This window comes from Lagopus muta, chromosome 25 (assembly GCF_023343835.1).
Source record: "Lagopus muta isolate bLagMut1 chromosome 25, bLagMut1 primary, whole genome shotgun sequence".
In the NCBI taxonomy this organism is placed as follows: Eukaryota; Metazoa; Chordata; class Aves; order Galliformes; family Phasianidae; genus Lagopus; species Lagopus muta.
In genome coordinates, this window is record NC_064457.1 from 2,496,261 (window position 1) to 2,515,399 (window position 19,139).

Consider the following 19,139-nt stretch of genomic DNA (forward strand, 5'->3'; position numbering starts at 1 on the left):
GGTTGCCGCCCCTCACAGCGGCGGGCGGCGGCCCTGAGGTCTCGGGCGGCCCTGAAAACACATTTTTGTCAATACAAAATAAAAAATAGCGCTTTTTTTTCTTTCTTTCTTTTTTTTTTTTTTTTTTAACCTAAAAGATGAGACTTCGGGGCTAGTCAGGAAAGCTCAGAGTCCCTCGGTGGTGGTTGAGGTGCCTGGGTCTCCTCCCACAGAGCGCTGAGGTGCTGGCCCACACCTCTGTGGTAATTCCATCCACGTTATCTGTCATTAAGCCATAAAAAGTCATTCTGTAACGATCTACGAATCATTAACCGAAGCTTACCGGGTTGGGTTTATTTTTTTGGGTCAAGTTTTAAACGCTGGAGCTTTTATGGAGAGCTTTTCCTTGGAAATCCTCACTGCTGCAATGCGGGGCAAAAAACAGCAGCAAAAAACAGGCAGATTTGTGTCCCTGTGACAACTGTGAGTGCTGCAGGTGTGGTGTCACCTGCAGGCTGACTGAGGGGCAGTCAGTCACAGAACTACAGAATGGATTGAAAAGGAGCACAGTGCTCATCTGGTTCCATCACCCTGCTGTGTGCAGGTCACCAACCAGCAGCCCAGGCTGCCCAGAGCCACATCCAGCCTGGCCTTGAATGCCTGCAGGGATGGGGCATCCACAGCCTCCTTGGGCAACCTGTTCCAGTGCCTCACCACCTTCTGGGGGAAAAACTTCCTCCTAATATCCAACCTAAATCTCCCCTGTCTCACTTTCAAACCATTCCCCCTTGTCCTATCGCTATTAACAGCGCCCAAAGCTTTGAAATGAAGCTGTGTGTGTGGAGCAATGGGCTCAGCCTGATCCCCAGTCCCTTTGTGCACGGTTCTCTGCGTTTCTGAAAAGCGCATTTGTGAGGTCGCTATCGCTCCAGCAGATCTGCAGGTGTTTGCTTTCAGGGTAAGGGCAGGCTGGCAGCACTCACCTCTAATGACAGTGCCACGCAGCAGTGCTGTCCCTGGGATGGACACCTGCCTCCCATCTGGCTTGCTTTCATAGTGTCATAGAATACCATAGAATACCCCAAGTTGGAAGGGACCCATAGGGATCACTGAGTTCAACTCCTGAGCCAGACAGTGAGGTGGGTTGAGAAGTGGCTGACTGGCAGAGCACAGAGGGTCGTTGTTGGCGGTGCAGAGTCCGGTTGGAGGCCTGTAAGCAGCGGTGTTCCTCAGGGGTCAGTGCTGGGTCCGGTCTTGTTCAACATCTTTATCAATGACCTTGATGAGGGGATGGTGGCCACCCTCAGCAAGTTTGCTGATGATACAAAGTTGGGAGGATTGGCTGACACGCCTGAAGGCCGTGCTGCCATTCAGCGAGACCTGGATAGGCTGGAGAGCTGGGCAGAAAAAAAACGGATGAGGTTTAACAAAAGCAAGTGTAGAGTCTTGCATCTGGGGAGGAATAATTCCATGCACCGGTACAGGTTGGGGGATGAGCTGCTGGAGGGGAGCTCTGCGGAGAGGGACCTGGGTGTCCTGGTGGATGACAGGTTGGCCATGAGCCAGCAGTGTGCCCTTGTGGCCAAGAGGGCCAATGGCATCCTGGGGTGCATTAAAAAGAGCGTGGCCAGCAGGTCGAGGAAGGTGATCCTCCCCCTCTGCTCTGCCCTGGTGAGGCCTCATCTGGAGCACTGCATCCAGTTCTGGGCTCCTCAGTACAAAACAGACAGGGATCTCTTGGAAAGAGTCCAGCGGAGGGCCACCAAGATGGTGAAGGGCCTGGAGCATCTCTGCTATGGAGAAAGGCTGAGTGAACTGGGGCTGTTCAGCCTTGAGAAAAGAAGGCTGAGAGGGGACCTGATCCAGGTCTATCAGTATCTGAGGTGTGGGGGGCTGAATGGCGAGGCCGGACTCTTCAGTGGTGAGTGGAGACAGGACAAGGGCCGGAAACTGCAGCATAGGAAGTTCTGCACCAATGTGCGAAGGAACTGCTGTACAGTGAGGTGAGGAGCACTGGAACAGGCTGCCCAGGGAGGTGGTGGAGTCTCCTTCTCTGGAGATGTTCCAGACCTGCCTGGATGCCGACCTGTGCGACCTGCTGTAGGGAACTGCTTTGGCAGGGGGTTGGACTCGATGAGCTCTGGAGGTCCCTTCCAACCCCTACAATTCTGTGATGCTGTGATTTTGCCCCAAGCACAGCAGAACCTTTCCATAAGTGATGGTGGTACGTGTGTACATGAGTGTGCGTGCGTGAGGCTGCATTCCAAGGAGCCCGCTGTGTTTTCATCATCCTTACCCCAATCTCTGCCCCTCTGCGTGCTGAGAGCTCATGGGGTGGAAGCTCTGCCTGCCTGCCGTTGCACACAGCCGTCTGACACCCAGGCCATCTTTGGTATGAACCTCTGCCTTATCGCAGGCTGAGGAGATATGGCAACAGGCTCTCCCTAGAGCAGGAGGTTATTTTTTTTACTTCTTGGAATCTCCTGGGCTTCCAGTGAAGTGTTTGAACTCTCAAAGGGCAACAGCCTGAACTCTTGTCTTGGGACATCTTGATCTGCAGAGTCGCCTGTAGCCATGCAGTTCTGTGCTTGAGGTCAATGGATGCTTTGTGTAAATGTCCATGGGACCAAAACCACTCCGCAGCACCCAGAGCTCTCTGCAGGAGGCTGGGCACAGAGGCACATAGAGATAGATGTGTGTGCTGTGCCTGTCCAAGCACATCATTCCAACCTGCCTCAATATGAATCTGCTTCTCATTGCCCTGGAGAGACAGAGCAGATCCCCAGAGCACAGCGTGGCTGACGTACCCTGGAGCTGCTGCAGAAGCTCGAGTTATCAGCCCTCGCATTCTTCTGTAGTCCTCCCTGTCCTTTTCCACTGCTCTCTGCCTGCCTGTCTGCCTGCAAGAGCCTCTTTGCTTTTAATTTACAGTGTCATTCCTGTCTGCACAGGAGCTGGAGGCTGGAACGCGCTCTGTGTGCAGGAGCAGAAGCGCAGCCTCTGACTTGCTGAGGCAGGAACATCACAGCCGGCGGGGCCCCCAGCCCCTGCTGCACATTTCCTCTGTGGGTTTGGGCAGATCCTTCGCCTCTCTGCTCCTTTCCCATCTGTAACGGGAGCAATGGGATGTCGTGGCCACCACGACCCCAAAGTGCAGCAAGTGGTGTCCAGTTGTGCCCCTTCACCACGGTCCTTTGCCAGGTTAAATCACAGACTGCTCTTTAAAGGCATGAAGTGCCCAGATTCTCCCTAGTGGAAGCTGTAGAAATACCACAGACAGAAGCTAGAAATCTAATCTTGCATCTATAAACAGCTTATGTTGCTTTTTATGACCATTCATATCAAGCAGTGGGAATTGGAAGCAGCTGCTGCTCAGGCACTGTACAGAAATGAGCGAGTGGTGGCTGAAAGCAGCCAGGCTGAAGGAAGATGCTTTAAACTGCCAGTCCAAGCCATGGAGTGAGGGCACTGCAATAAGGAACAAAGCAAAGCATTATCTGCTCCCAGGTGCTCTTCTGATGGGAGGGCTGAGTTATCTCTTATGAAGTATTCACCACTTCTAAGGATGCTAGCAGGATTTTTGCAGGTAGGAAGGGAGCTTCCAGCTCACAACACACAGCCCTAATGGCTCCTGGCTGCAGTGTGTGTGCACCACAGCCAGCCGGGGAGCACGGCCTGTCTGGGCTTTGTAGGATGCTGCTCATGCACCAGAGTGGCTGCACCAAAGCCATGCAGGGAGCACGGTCCTGGCTGGGCTATAGGATGCTAACAGCAGCAGGGCCTGGCGCGTCCCTCTTTGCTGCACAGTGTTCAGCTTAGGCCTGCAGGGAATGCTCACAGTGCAGCACGCTGTAGGGCGGATGGGCTACAGATCCAAAGGGTTTTAAGATGTGTCCCAAAAACAGGAGTGTGGTGCTGCTCATCACCTCATGCTCACTTTTCTCCAAGCCTTCCTTCCCCCAGCTGCAGGACCCTCAGCCCACAGCAAAGTCAGGGAGATGAGCAAAGACCCCTCACGCCGTGCCTGAGCTCCTCTCTCCTATCTGGAAGCCACCAAACCCAGTGTTTTCCCTTTCTTCCCATGCTGTGAGAGCATCCTGCCTCCTCTGCCTGTTGGGCCTGAGCTCCCCCACCACCACTTTATGATCAGCCCAAAGCCAAAGCCGAGAGACCACATAAGGGAGGATGGAATGAGGTTTAATGATGCGAATGGCACAGGAAAGAACTGGAAAGAATAATTTAAGGCTTAGAGCCAAGGTGCAGACTTGTCCCATTGAAACCCACTGGGGCACGTTTGTGGAGGCTGGCTGTGTGCTTGTGGAAGTCCTCTGCCTTCGGGGGACCTCTGGGGAGGAAGGGGGGACATGGATGTAGGAATCTTGTGGTCTGTTGGGGCTCGGATGGATTCCATCACCTCCGAGAACCTGGGAGAAAAGCAGGAGAGGGATTAACACAGTGAATCATTGCGATAGGAGCCCCAGGTGAACCCAGAATGTCCATAACCACAACTCCATGCCATTAAAAAACAGTTTCATGCAAGTAGCTTTGTGTAGAATTAAACCTCCCTGGCAGCAGCTGCCAGCCAAGCACCTCTGTGGCTGCATTTATGAATGGGGGCCGGGGAGAAACAGATTAAAAGCAAAGTGAGACGAGTGCTGGCCCTTCAGAGCTCAGACTTCAGCCCTCTTTGATTTTAACCTTCTGATATTTAAAGAGATTTGCAGAGAGAAACAAAGAAACAGAATTTTAAAATGTTAAACATGTGTATTTAGCAGGTTTTATTCTTTTAATCATTCTTTCCACCGGTGTGAGTTACAGATGCAGTGCCACAGAACAGCCTTGGGGGGCTGGTGCTGCAGGGCTGCCTGTGGGTTTGGTGCCTTCTGCCCCTGGCAGCTGCACGCAGGGTTTCCAGCCTTGCAGCAAACAGGGGAGACCCCGAGTGACCCACCTGCAGTTCCTCGGCTCAGCCAGACATGATGTGCTTGACAAAAGCTGGGGAGGAAATGAGAAATGAGCTCTCAGACACGCTGTGCTGGGGGCACCCAGGGGCAAAAGGGAGTCGCTGCAGCAGAGATGCTCTGCCAGGACCTGGACGTCTCCTTCTGTTCCCACCTTTCATGTGCAAACACCCAGTGAGAGACCCCCCTCCCCTCCTGGAGATAAACCAGCTGCATGTCCCTGGTTATCTGAGGCCACAGGGGACAGAAACCTTTTCCTCAGTGCTCTCCAATTTTAGGGGTTCCCAGACTTTGCGCCATATTTTCACCTCCTTGGAGCCACAAGCAATCTGTGCATCCAAATGTTCCCCATTAGCTTCTGCTGCGAAAGATGCTGGCTTTGTTTATTTTTGATAGCTTAAAGCAAAACAGCACCAGGAGTGGGGATAAAACAGTCCCCAAACCTTTGGAAACATGCTGTCCTCAGGACATCACTGCCACGAGCACCACATTCCCACCCCAGGTGACCCATCACAGCTCTCTATGGAAGATGGCCCCCACCTTCCTCTTGGGGATCACTTGAGTCCTCACAGAGGACATTTTGCACCCCAGAGCGCTGTGTCTGGGATGTACCTTCGTAGTTGATGCAGCCGTTGGCGTCTTCTTGTCCTGCCATGAGCTGCTCCACCTCGCTTTCTGTCATCTTCTCCCCTGGAGAGAAGGATGGAGAGGTGAGGGGAAGGCTCTCGCCCTGCTGCAACCCTCCTGTCCTTCTTCCAGACAGCCGAAAGCCACCAGAAAGAGGAGAAAGGAGTTGAAGAGGGGGGTTAAAAAGGAGTTGTGTGCTGCAATAGGCTGGGGAGTGCTGGTGGGAGGTGGGGAGGGAGGACCAAAGTGCAACCGTTGGCTGAGAGCTCAGGATTCCCTTGGGTCAGACACGAAGCCATGGCTTAACATGGGAAAAACCACATATTTGGGAGCCATCAATTCCTTCTAGCGCGTGGGACCAGCCGACTAACTAACCCAGCCGACTAACTAACCCAGCCGACCACCCCGTGCCGTTTGCCCAAACAGGGCTCGTGGAGGCTGGCTGTGCCGCGCTGCTCCGCCAGCAGCCATACCCAGCGTGACCAGCACGTGGCGCAGCTCCGCTCCCATCACCAGGCCGTTGCCTTCCTTGTCGAAGACGCGCAGCCCTTCCACGAAGTCCTCGAAGCTGCCCTGCTCCCTGGTGCGGGTGAAGTGCTGCAGGATGGGGAGGAAGGTCTCAAAGTCCAGCATCTTCGTGTTCATGTCTGAAGGCGGAGGAGGAGACGGGGTCAGACAGGAAGCTGAGGTCAGCCCCCAAGGACCACCTTAGACTTTTTGGGTCTCGTTTCCATCTGAGCGCGGGGAGCGAAGGCTCACGGGGTGATGGGACTGTAAGATCCGTACAAAGGATCATTACAACCTGGGCACTGCCAAAAATTAAAACCAGCAGCTCAGTCCTCTGTCACCAAACTGTCCCTGCACTGGAACTGGATGATGCTGGTTTGCACCACTCGGGATCCTGTCTGCTGCTATCCCTGCCAGCATCCCCACCGGGACAGCCTGTCCCTCGGATCAGTCGTGCTACAGGTGTGGATGGGAAGGAATTATGCAGGAATGAAGCCTCTCTGCGTCACTCCTTTCCCAGTTCCTTCATCTCACCGGGCTCAAGGAACACGATCCTTCAGCGACTCTCAGAGTTGTCCCACCCCATCCCCGCAGCCCCAGCATGCTGTCACCTTCTGGTTTGGGTTTGCCCAGCACCTTCAGGACCTCAGCGTTGGTGGGGTTGTGACCCAGAGCCCTCAGGACGTCGCCGCACTGCGCGTAGGAGATCTGCATGGCTCCCGTGGGCGTCCGGTCAAACAGGCTGAAGGCTTCCTTGAACTCTGCAGGGAGGAAGAGCTCAGCTGTCCCTGCCGTGGCCGCTCCGTTCCCAGCCCACCAGGAGCAGGGTGGGAGGAGAGGGAGGGACGCACGTGTGGTGGGTGAGCTCTGCACACATCGCTGCTGCACCCGGCCCTGGCAGTGAGCCCTGAAGCTCGCAGACTCCTTGAAGAAGTCGCTTGGCTCCTCCAGCTGGTTTTGCCACCCCCAAGGAGCTGGATGGGCGAATCCTGCTGGGCTTCCTGCACCGCCTTGAGCACCAGCGCCGGCCGCAGGCTGCTGTACCCATTGCAGAACATCCCCTCCTCTCTTCCCCTCCTTGGCTCAGGCCTCCCACAGACCATCCAGCCCTCCCTCCACACCCCAGTGATGCTGCAGCGCCCCATGTGCACCACCAGACCCGGCCAGGTGGGCACTGTGTGATGTTGCTGGTGTGTAGGGTCACCATCTCCACATCCCTGCTCAGAAGGATGCAGGAGGTTCATTTCCAAGCTCAAATTATCACCTTTAGAGCATTGCTTTTTACCTGGAGGAAGGAAGCCTAGATTGGCATTGCTTTCCTGCCTTTCATGATGCTTTTCAGCTGCCTGGCTTACTGCTGCATTGAATGCAGACACTGACTACACATTGCTATATGTTAACTATATGTTGGCTATGCACTGACTACATGAACAACCACATGCCTGCACTGCTCAGAGCCTCGTCTCTGGTTCCTCGCTGTTGTTGAGGTACAAAATGTGAAGAACTCAGTTCTTCAAGATCCCCCCATTCCTTCTGTTCCTGGGTGAAGCCATGGGCTCCAAACCTGCTGCCGATGCCTGTTTCCCCAGCAGCCCCACGTGAGCAGGCAGGCATTTGCTTTTCCTGCAGCAGATGCTCTGCACGCTCCTGGATTTCATCCTGCTGCCTCCAAGTGGGCCAGGCGTGTGATCAGCCCTTCCAGCCGGTCCATGTGGATGCTCAGAACCGAGAGCTTAACGGCCGTGGCATTAATGAGTTCCAGGTTCTGGTCCATCTCCTTGGTGATGCTCAGCAGCAGCTCGCTGGGCAGCCGTTGTCTTCGCGTGGTGATGGAGACACGATGGGCTGCTGGATATTTTGTTGGGTTTGCTGGGAATTCCTGCCCTGGGCTTTGCATTTTCTACTTGGCACCTTTGTGTCTCCTGCTGAACGTCACCATTCCCCTGAATCTGTCCTCACAGGATGGATCTCTGTGTCCCTGTGCTCTCATTGACCTCGCAATGCTTCTGTCGCTACAGGTGACACCCAGGCAGGGCTGCCACTGCCTGCAGGTCCCTGGGCACCCGCTGACATCCTGACTTACTGAGGGGGAACAAAGAGCAGCACCCCTGCACCCTGCTGCCTCAATCCCAGCCGAAGCCGGGCAGCACTGCTCCCCTTCACCTCCGCCTCCTCTCCTGCCTCCCCTCCCACCGGTGCTCTTTCCCACCTCCTGCTGCAGAAAATTCCCCCATCGAACGCCATCTGTGGGGGAAGGCGATGCCCGCGCTTACCTTCGATCTGCTCCGCAGCGAACTCGATCTGTCAGGGGAAGAGAACAGAGCGTGGGGACGGTGCTGGGAGAGCGAAAGGCTGTGCCCGGCCCTCGAGCATCCCCCGTCAGCTCTGCAGCCCGCTCTGGGCGGCGGCCGTGGCCACGCCGTGCCCAGGGATGTTCCCCCCCTCCCCACGAAGCCGCGATCCCCATGGAGAGCCCAGCGGGCACAGAGCGCAGCGAGGATGCTCAGCCTGCGGGGCTGCGTTGGAATCCCGTTTCCAGGGATTAAGCAGCCCCTGTGCCGAGCCCGCTATTAACAACCTGCAGCTGGGGCTTCAAAATGGAACCGTATCCTGGGGAATCGCAGCAAAAAAAAGCAAAAATGCGAGGACTCGCACAAAAGATGCTGCCAGACGGAGGAGGCGATGCAGGGGGGAAACGCCTTACGATGGAGGCGGCGGGCAGCAGGAATGTTTTCTATTGCTGCCGTGGGCTCCCGGAGCTGCGGGGCGTTGGAATCAGCGCAGCATCCCCAGCTCAGCACCGCGCAGCATCACCGCGGGGCGATGCTCCCCTCCCCGCCCTGCCGCTCTCATTGCCCGCGTGCCGCCGCGCGTCGCCCGTCGCCAGAGCCGTGCCGCCACCCCGTGCTCACCTTCACGCTTTTGGGATCGAAGGCGAATTCCTTGGGTGCCTCCGGGGCTGCGGCTGCTTTGGCCGCGTCCTTCTTGGGCTCGGATTTCTTGAGCGGCATGGCGCTGGGATGAGTCCTGCCCGGCGGAGCGATGCGAGGCGGGGGCTGCCGCCTCCGTTATAAACCCAGCCCTGTCCTCACCCCGCAGGGGCAGGCCGGCTGCTGGAGCAGCTGCTACTTACTATAAAAGGAAGAAAACTCAAACGAGAGGGGCCCCAACTCGACAATTGCCCATTGTCATCGGCTCCCGCGCTGGGGGGAAGCTGCTCGGGCTGCCCTGGATGCTCTGAGTTCACCCGTGAGCTTTGGCATCGTGAGAGCTTCCCCACGTGGTGGGCACCCCCAGCACCTGCACTGCGTGGGGCCTCCACCGAACCCTAAACTCGGTGCCTGCAAGGAAGCGGCTGCACGGAGCGGCTCTGGAGGAGCTGGTGGTGCAAGCATTCAAAGCTCAAATCCCTCTGGGTGTTCATTCCCCCTGTGTGCCCCTGTCGGGTGCTGACTGTGCTGCTGTGGGTGCTACCTGGAGGGGGAAGGTTTCCAAGAGCAGCTTGGCTTTATTTTTTGTGGTAGGAAGGTAAATGAAGTCTCTCGGATAGTTCTGACAGCTGGGGAACTCCTGCAAAGGGGCCGAAAGGATCCACTGGGGCTCAGCAGCTCAGAAACACGGTGCAAGGATCAAAGCGTGACATCCTGACCCATCACCTCAAGTACGGCATCAGAACATGGAGGAAATGGCAGTTCTGAGAGCTGTGGTAAAAGAAATAAAGGGGGAAAACCATTTGCAGGGGTTGGGAGCATCTCCCGGGGTGCTGCATGGCCTCATTGCTCTATCTGGAGCACGCAGGCACTGACTGCTGGGGGGGAACAGGTCCTGCTGGGGCTGAGCCGTGACACCCATAGATCTGGGTTGCGTGCTTGAGTGTAGAAAATGCAGCTGCAGGTTTGTGTTGGGCTGAGCGGGACCTGGGCAGCTCCTCTGCTTTGCTCTGCTCCTCTGATCCCTGCCCAAAATGAACGGCGTAGGGAAAGGTGCACGCGGTCAGGGAGACGGGCTGCAAACGCTGACCTGTGCTTCCCACTAGGAAGAAAACTACCCCAGAAATTAAACTTTGAGCTTTCCCACCCAGCCTCTTAGAGCAGAATGCTGCTCGGTGCCGGCTGTGCCACCAGCGGGGTCAGAGGGGTCCTTCAGAAGGAGGGAAATTTGCTGTGTGCCATCATCTGCTGATTGCCAGCACGGATGAGGGGCTGCACGATGGGGCTGGTGGGTGTCACTTACTGTGATTGCCTCCCTGATCTCTGTGTAATCCAGCAAGCAATTTAGCAGAAAACAACGTGTTTTGCTCACTGCAAACTCCAGGTCTGGGTCAGCTTTCATGCACAGTGGGAATCCGATGGCCCCGTGCCTCCACTCCATCACCATCAGCCCATGCACAGCACAGAGCTCCGGTGACCTCCCCCACCTGCAGCCCTGCTCAGCAGGAGCTCCTTGGCCACAAACCAGCCCCCCAGACACCACTCCTGCCATCGCACCCTTATCCCATCTCCTGTTCTAAAAGCCCACAAAACAGCCCCATAACCTCCATGAGCCAAAGAACCGTACCACTACCCACAGCAACTTGGGATGGGGTCTAAATAGGGCCAGGGCGAGGGGCAGCTGCCAGCTCTGCTCCGCTCCCTCTTGGTTTACAGCTGCACCCCATTGCAGCTTTCCTCTCTGGTTCAATCACAGTGAGCAGCAGCAGCTCCTGGGATCTGCTTTGCTCTCTCAGCTATCAGACAGATTTTTGCTGTCTGCAGGAACCCAGCAAAGCCCGACCTCCTCCATGCAGCCCCTGGTCAGGACCAGAGCTCTGTCTGGAAAACGCAGCAGCAGGGAGGCCCCCAGCTCTGCCCTGTGCGGGGCTTTGCCATTTACGGAGACACCCAGCCATGGTTTGGGGTCCTGCAGTTCCCAGGGTTTTGCACAGTGGTTTTGAATTTTGGCCCCATCCTGAGGTCACCCTGCTCAGAGGTGAGGATCATAGAATCACAGAATGGCCTGGGTTGAAAAGGACCACAATGATCATTCACTTCCAACCCCCTGCTGTGTGCAGGGCTGCCAACCAGAGCCACATCCAGCCTGGTTTTGTGCCTCCTTTCGCCATTTGGTGGACGCAAATTGTTCAAACCAATGAGGTGGTGGGAATGAGCTGAGTGTGGGCATGATCCCCAAATGGGGCAGCCCCAGAGCTTCCCTGTAGGGTGACAAGGGACTGCAGTGATGGGGATGGTGTGGGACCCAATGCTGGCGTGTGCCCAGACGGTGTGCAGCTGTGCAGTGAGATGCTACAGGAAGCCCTGGGGGGAGCGGGGCTGATCCCCGATCCCAAGAGAAGGAAAAGGGTTAAAGCACAGCTGGAGAGCAGTGCACAGAGACGCTCACGTGTCGCACCCTCTGCCTCCCCACCTCCAGCTGCATTCCCATTCCCTCGGCTCCTCAGAACCAGGCTGGAGCTTGGGGTGGTGGGGAAATGTGTGACAGCTGAAAAATGAGCTGCTGGGCAGTGAGAGATGATCTGAAAGGAGGAATCCGCCTCGAGCAAAGAGGATTTTAGCACCTAGGGCTGAGCCAACAGACCTCTGCCATCCCCATCCCTCTGGGAACTGTTTGCACACTCTCCAGGAGCAGCTTAAAGCCGGCGGGGCACCAGCGCTGGATTGGAGCAGGCGAAGCTGTGGGGTGAATCCCCAGCATGGCAGCCCTGTGCAAGCCTCCATCCCCATAGAACTGCCCCACTGACACCTCGCCTCCATGGGGACGGCGTTTGGGAAGGCGATCCCTGAGGATGCTGCACCTGGTCCCACACCTCAGCTCACCCCATAGCCTGCAGCACTGGGCTGCTGGGGACACGGCTCCCATCCCTCGCTGGCTCCGTCCCATGGGGTCTGTGGGCATCGTGGCTGCTCTGCTCTGCTGCTGCCTGCTGGGCTCTGCCCAGGCTTTGGTAAGTCTGCGTCGGCTCCTTCGTTCTCTCTGCTCTGTTGGCTTTGATTATGTATTGCTAATTGCAGCCCGTGCTGGTTGAGGATCTCATGGCTCCGTGCTCCCACTGATGGCTTTTCAGCAGCGGGGGGACACTGATGGGACAACGCAGCCCCACACCTTTGTGCTCTGCAAACCCCACGTCTTTGCTCATTCCGTTGCCAATGCTGCTGCTTTGCCCATCCTGACCCCAAATTGCATCCCATGTCGTTCTGCTCTTCCTGCAGTGCTTGGTGCTCCCAAGCAGGACTCTGTGATTCTGTGACTCCGAAGGAGAGTGCAGTGCTGTGGGCTGCAGCCTTCGCTTCCATCCCAGCTGCTCTGGTGGTAGAGCAGATCTGAGCTGCCCTCAGACAGCAGCAGCCCCACCGTGACGGGCTCCTCACCCCTATCTCTGTGGGCAGGTGGACCCTGACGACGTTCTTACTAAGGAAGAGCAGATTTACCTCCTGGTGGAAGCCAGAGAAAAATGTCAGAGAGACATCAGAGCTCAGCTGGAGAAGGTCAAAGGTAGCGCCTGGTCCTGCACACGGCTGGGCCTGGGGGACCGGGCTGCGTCCGATGGCAGCAGGACATGTGGGGGACACACAGTTCTCAGGGACTGCAGGGTCCTGGTGTGGGGATGGGATGGGGATGGGATGGGATGCATGTGATGAATGGGGATGGGATGGGATGGGATGGGGATGGGGATGGGGATGGGGATGGGGATGGGATGCATGTGATGGATGGGGATGGGATGGGGATGGGATGGGATGCATGTGATGGATGGGGATGGGATGAGATGGGATGGGATGGGATGGGATGCATGTGATGGATGGGGATGGGATGGGATGGGATGGGATGGGATGGGATGGGATGGGATGCATGTGATGGATGGGGATGGGATGGGATGGGATGGGGATGCGGATGGGATGGATGGGGATGGGATGGGGATGGGATGGGGATGGGATGGGATGGGATGGGATGGGATGGGGATGGGATGGGGATGGGGATGGGATGGATGGGGATGGGATGGGGTTGGAATGCATGCCATGGGTAAGGATGGGAGGCAGACAGGATTGGAGGCATGGGATTTGATGGGATGCGTGGGATGGGATGGGATGCATGCTGTGTCACTGGGACACGCAGTGCCTTTGCCCCCTCGTCAGACACCAACTGCCTCCCAGAATGGGATGGAATCATTTGCTGGCCCAAAGGCTCTCCCAGCCAGGAGGTGGCTGTGCCCTGCCCTGATTACATCTATGACTTCAACCATAAAGGTGAGCACTTGCAGCTGAGCAGCACCTCAGGAATCACCTTGGGGACACTGCTGGGTTTGCTGCGGGTCCTGCAGCTCTCAGAGTCCCCTTCTGTCCCCAGGCCGTGCCTACAGGTACTGCAGTGCCTACGGGACCTGGGAAGTGACCCTCAGCCTCAACAGGACCTGGGCCAATTACACAGAATGCGCCGTGCTCTTCTCCTCCGAGAGCCGGAGCCGTGAGAAGGTGACTGGAAGGTGCTGGGAAAGGGGCTGGGATGGGAGCAGGGCTCAGACGTCCCCCTCTGCCCCCCCAGCACTCCCAGTTCTCCCTGTGTTCTCAGCCCAGAGGCTGAGAAGGGACACAGGCTGTGGGAGGTCTGGAGCAGAGCCCTTCTCTTCCAGGAGGTGTTTGACCGCCTGCACTTGATGTACACCACTGGCTACTCCATCTCCTTGGCCTCCCTCATTGTGGCCGTCTGCATCCTCTCCTACTTCAAGTAAGAAGGAGCTGAGCTCCTGTCCCCATGGGAGGAAACCTCCCCATTGCCCTGCGTGCAGCAGCCCCTGGAGCAACTGCAACCACTCCAGGCCGTTCCCAAAGCCCCCAGGAGCCGCATCTCATTGGCTCCCCATGACCAACATACCCCACTTTTGAAGGTGTTGAAGATCCACTCTCACCCAGATCTGCCTCCTGGGGGGCTGACACCTTGGAGTTGATGTCCAGCCTCCTGTCATCACCTGGCAGCCCCCATGGAATGAGCTGTGGGGCAGCTGGGGTTGTGCTCATGTCACACCCTTCTCCATAGGCGCCTGCACTGCACTCGCAACTACATCCACATGCACCTCTTCGCCTCCTTCATCTGCCGGGCAGCGAGCATCTTCCTGAAGGACGCCGTGCTCTACTCAGCCATGATGGGCAGCGAGGCGAAGCTGAGGGAGGAGGACCTGGGGGCAGAGCTGAGCCCCCCGCCGGGCCAACGCAGCCACCTGGTAGAGCACAGAGACAGGATTGGGGGAAAAAGGGGATTTAGGAACATGGAAGTGTGGGGATACGGACTGTGTTACGTGGGGTGATGCCACTGGGAGGGATGGGACAAAGGGCCAACCGTAGCACAGCTGTGTTCTCCCTATGCTGATGCCCTTCAGCCTGTGCTGGACAAACCCAGAGGAGCTGTAGCTCTGGGGAGGACTGATGTGGGCACCTCTCTGACCCACGTCACAGGTTGGCTGCAAGGTGGTGGTGACGCTCTTCCTCTACTTCCTGGCCACCAACCACTACTGGATCCTGGTGGAAGGTCTCTACCTGCACAGCCTGATCTTCATGGCCTTCCTCTCCAACAAGAACTACCTGTGGGTCCTCATCATCATCGGCTGGGGTGAGTTTGGACCCCAACCCAAGGCTGGTGGTGCTGAGCCCAGCAAGGAGCTGAGGCACAAGCCAAGCAGCACCGATGGGGGCAGTGAAACATGAACCATGAATCGTTTTGGGCTGCAAACACCAATCTCAGCTGTGTTTCTCTCGTGTTCCATCCCTCCAGGTCTCCCCGCTGTGTTTGTGTCCATCTGGGCCAGCGTCAGGGCCTCCCTGGCAGACACAGAGTACGTAGATCCATCTCCTCCAGCCGTTCTTTGGGGAGGGGAAGGCAGGTTGCAGATGCTAGCAAGAAATCTGTGGGCATCAGAACTTCAGAAAAGACTTCAAAAAGGACAAGAGGAGTCAGCAAACACAAAAGGCTTGTTCATAAAACTGCCAGTAGTTGAGACCCGTAATATCTTTGTCTTGCTTGTGGAATGAAGCCAGGTGGAGGCTGACATCATACATTGATAACTGCTGCCAAAACGATTTACCCAAATCCCCAAACTCCTCCCAGCCAGGCGCTCAGGGACAGCAAAGAGGGGAAGGTGGGAGGACAGGAGGTGGGGATGGTGATGGGGGAACAGACAGCCATCGGCTGCCACCAGGATTTCAGGCATTTCTTTGGTGTGTCCTCCCCGTTCTCTTCAGGTGCTGGGACCTCAGTGCAGGGAACATGAAGTGGATTTACCAGGTCCCCATCTTTGCTGCTGTGGTGGTAGGAAATTAACGATCCTTTCTGGGGAAGAGGGGACTGAGCACCCCGGGGCCGTTTGCTGCCATTTTCAGGGCCAGGTCCCTGCAGGCAACAAACCCAAGGCGGGCGGGTGGCTGTTGGCAGGTGAACTTTTTCCTCTTCCTCAACATCGTGCGGGTGCTGGCCTCCAAACTGTGGGAGACGAACACAGGGAAGCTGGACCCCCGGCAGCAGTACAGGCGAGTGCAGGCCTGGTTCATCCTCTGCCCGTTTCCTGGGGATGGTTCCCCATCGGGCTGTGAACGCAGAGCAGAGCTGCAGGGTGGCTGTGGGAGGTGGCTGGCAGATCTCAGCTCGGCGCCTGATTTCTCTTCCCAGAAAGCTGCTGAAGTCCACGCTGGTGCTGATGCCGCTTTTTGGGGTGCACTACGTGGTGTTCATGGCCATGCCCTACACTGAAGTCTCGGGGGTCCTGTGGCAGATCCAGATGCATTACGAGATGCTCTTCAACTCCTCTCAGGTAACGGTGCTCCAAGCACAGCGATGCTCATCCAGGAATCCGAGCTCAGGACTCAAAACTCCTCCATCTCTTTTGGCAGGGTTTCTTTGTGGCTTTTATCTACTGCTTTTGCAATGGGGAGGTAAGCGAGGGGCAGCATCTTTCCCTGCACCCCCTGGATAACAGAGGGAAAACTCGGATTTGAGAAGGGAAGGGAGGACCGCTTTGGTGGCTCTGAGCAGCAGCAGCTCTGATCTCTCCCACAGGTGCAGGCAGAGATTAAAAAAGCCCGTTTTCGGAGAAGCCTGGCGCTGGACTTCAAGCAGAAGGCGCGTGCCAGCAGCGCAGCAGGGAGCTGCTGTTATGCTGGGCTGATGTCCCACGGCACCACGAGCTTCAGCGTGAGCCTGGCAGGGCGAGGGCCGGGGGGCACACAGCCCCGGGGGCTGCTTCTCCCTGCCCGCAGCAGCCTGCCAGGCTACACCCCCAGCTCCTGTGCTGCAGAGCTTTTGTCTCATCTGACGCAGGAGATGAGCCAGAAAACCTGCGGGGAAAACAGCTTGGGCTTAAAGGACCTGGATGAGAATCACCCGAATCTGAACAGAGAGCTGGAGACGATGCTGTGAAGTTAACGCCGCATCTCCCAGCTGCACCGGTCTTTGTGTTTGGGGCAACTTTTGTGCTTGCATGGAGAGCTGGGGCAGGAGATAGCAGCTGAATCAACTCGTTGCCTTTTTCCTCACAGCCAGCGTGCTGAGGAACCATGCGCTCCTGCTCCCTCTTGTACCTGCCTGGCCTAAAACCGAGCAGCAGTTCAAAACTTCATTTCCTTCCACGTGCAGGTGATGGTGTAAGTGATGTCTGCATGCAAAGCCTTGAATCATCACAGGAAACAGACCTCCAGGCTCAGTGCCTCATTGTGATGGTCTGGAAAGTGACTTCAGCTCCAGTGCATTCAAAATCGAGCCAATGAGATTGAACCCTTTAAGTCCGACTCCCTGTTCAGCACCCAATTCCTGCTGTACAGCATGAGAGGGGCAGAGCAGCTCACCCCCCCCTCACCCACATCCCCGTGCCCATGGATGGGTGCAGCGATCGCTCACAGGAGGACAGTTGATGGTGTGAAGGGCTGGAAGCCCAGCCAGCATCACAGCCCCCAGCTCTGCCCTCCCTGCTCGTTCCTGGGGCACAGCTCCCTGCTGCCCCCCCTGTGAGGCAATGCTCACTGCTGGGAAAACACTCCTGGGAATACAGAGAGATGGGTGGGAGAGAGAATTACAGCACTGTTGGGAGCGGGGATGTACTTGTTCCAATGTAATTTCATAATAAAGATAGCGACAGAGAGCATGTGAGTAACTGCGTGTGCATTCATAGACCTTTCCAGGGAAAAGCTTAGATGTAAAGAGTCACAAGGATTAGGAATCACTGGGGGGGGCAGCAGCCAGGGGCCGTGATGGCACAGAGGGGCAGCGGGTCTTGAAGGTGGCACATCTTCATCACCTCCCGCTCTTCTTGCTCCACTGCTGAGCACAGGGCAGGGGGTGCTGGAGCAGCAGGATTGTGCTTTACAGGCAAACCTGAGCTTCTTGCAGTTGATCTGCTCAGCTGATTTGTGCTCCTGACTCTTCAGAAGGAAGCGCAGCCTGCCACTGCAAGGAGAGAGGCTCTTTTTCAGGGTAGCTGGCACGCAGCTCACACTGCTACCTTGTTCTGTGGAAGAGGGATCAGCCCTGCTACCCATCCAACACGGACCTGTGAGCTGACATTTATAGCTCTCTGCCACGGGTCAATATTGACTCGGCCAAGTCTCCAGGGGCTCCTGGCAGCTGAGAGAGGGGTGAGGAATTTCAGTAATCCTATCAAAACAGCAGAGGGATGCATTTAAAACAAGGGCAGACAGCACAGCTCCAGCCAGGCCAGCTCCCAGAGGCAGCAACGTGAAACCAAGGGGGCAGGGAGCAGCTTCAGGTTATTGAGCCATCTTTTGGTTTTAGAACTCAGATCTTTAACTGTGATAAACAGGGAGTGTGATAAGGGGAATCCACAAAGGCTCCTGAGCTCTGCCACAGGAGATCATCCTCATCTTAATACTGACTACTAAACAAACTCTGCTGTCTCGCAGAGTTCAAACCAGTGCAAAAAGCGATGGGACAACTCAAGTGGAAGCTGTTCCACAAACTGTATCAGAGCTGTTTGTGAGGGGGCCTGAAGAGGCAAACTTGAAGTGAATTGAGGACATTTGCAATGCTGGGCACATCACCAGCATTGCCAAGTTCTCTTTCCAGCCCCAGGACTCTGAAAGGTTGGGATAAGCAGTGAGCCCTGCACTTCTCCACTTCAAAATAGGAGAACCCAAACCCCAGAAGGCTCTGGAGCTCAAATATGGTTCTCAAACCTGTTTGAGGTAAAAGACGGCGAGAAAAAGCATGGGATTATTTTCTCACCTGCTTGTGGTGAAAGAAAGGGCTGCAGTCAGATCTCCAACAGGGCAGATCTCCATCCCAGTGCCAGCAGAGCCCGAGGAGAAGCAGAGAATGAAAAGCACGTGCCAGGTGTTTTGTCTCGGTAATAAAACATTTACTAAAGCAAGCAGAAAGCAAACGCACAGCGGATAAAGAAAACTTCACAACGTCACAAAAACCTGACAGGTTCTGATACTTCTGTGAGCAGAAACAAGACAGAGGTGAGCGCTGACGTGTTTCAACACCAGAGCTCCTCCTCACCTTCATGGCGCAAACAAAAAAAGGAGTTAAAAAACAGGTAATGCACACAATGAGTTAAAAACGGGCAAGCAAGATTTTACACTTTTAACTGCACGTGTCCAACGTGGGATCTCTGAGCTGTTCCACTCCATCAGTCGCTTTTCAGGTTCTCCCTACAGGCTTCTGAGCAGCAGGTCCCTGAATTTCGGAATGAAGGCCCTTCACTGAGCTTCATTTCATGGGGGCACCAGACTCTGATTGCTGGGAGCAGATCTGCATTTCTTTCTTCTCTTCCCTTTGTTTTTACCTTGAAGAAAGCCATCAGCCCTCTCATAACAGAGGCACAGCACAGACATGTTTGCTATGCAGGCTTCCACCCAAATGAAGGCTATTGGGAAAACAAGAGGTTCTTTACAAGGAAAAAAGGACACCTGGGCAATAGGATTGCTGTACTGAGCACAAAGCAGGGATTCCACCCCTACTTGTGAAGTCATGGTTAATTGGGCTGGAGAAGGATGCCTTCAACAGCTTCCATAAGGAAAGAAAACTCAACTTGTTCCATCCCACCTAAAGCAAGGAAAATTGATACATTCT

General features: G+C 55.9%; 3 protein-coding genes across 4 annotated transcripts in view; 2 read left to right on the forward strand and 1 right to left on the reverse strand.

Annotated features, from left to right (window-relative positions):
• The window catches only part of STRADA (STE20 related adaptor alpha), a 99,262-nt gene that overhangs the window by 43,391 nt on the left and 36,732 nt on the right, over window positions 1-19,139 (forward strand). The gene's annotated exons all lie outside the window — the stretch shown is intronic.
• Window positions 4,177-9,156, reverse strand: MYL4 (myosin light chain 4). Its single transcript, XM_048927004.1, has 7 exons — window positions 8,987-9,156; window positions 8,348-8,375; window positions 6,686-6,835; window positions 6,041-6,214; window positions 5,553-5,630; window positions 4,931-4,974; window positions 4,177-4,403 (listed from the first exon to the last, which is right to left on the reverse strand). Exons 1-6 carry the CDS (start codon window positions 9,083-9,085, stop codon window positions 4,946-4,948), a joined length of 558 nt encoding a protein of 185 aa, XP_048782961.1. The 5' UTR covers window positions 9,086-9,156; the 3' UTR covers window positions 4,177-4,403; window positions 4,931-4,945.
• Window positions 11,950-19,124, forward strand: LOC125684353 (parathyroid hormone/parathyroid hormone-related peptide receptor-like). Its single transcript, XM_048926487.1, has 13 exons — window positions 11,950-12,015; window positions 12,458-12,563; window positions 13,202-13,312; window positions 13,413-13,537; window positions 13,696-13,790; window positions 14,100-14,283; window positions 14,516-14,669; window positions 14,832-14,892; window positions 15,299-15,365; window positions 15,489-15,587; window positions 15,727-15,864; window positions 15,944-15,985; window positions 16,110-19,124. The coding sequence occupies exons 1-13, from the start codon at window positions 11,950-11,952 to the stop codon at window positions 16,467-16,469; spliced, it is 1,608 nt and encodes a 535-aa protein (XP_048782444.1). The 3' UTR covers window positions 16,470-19,124.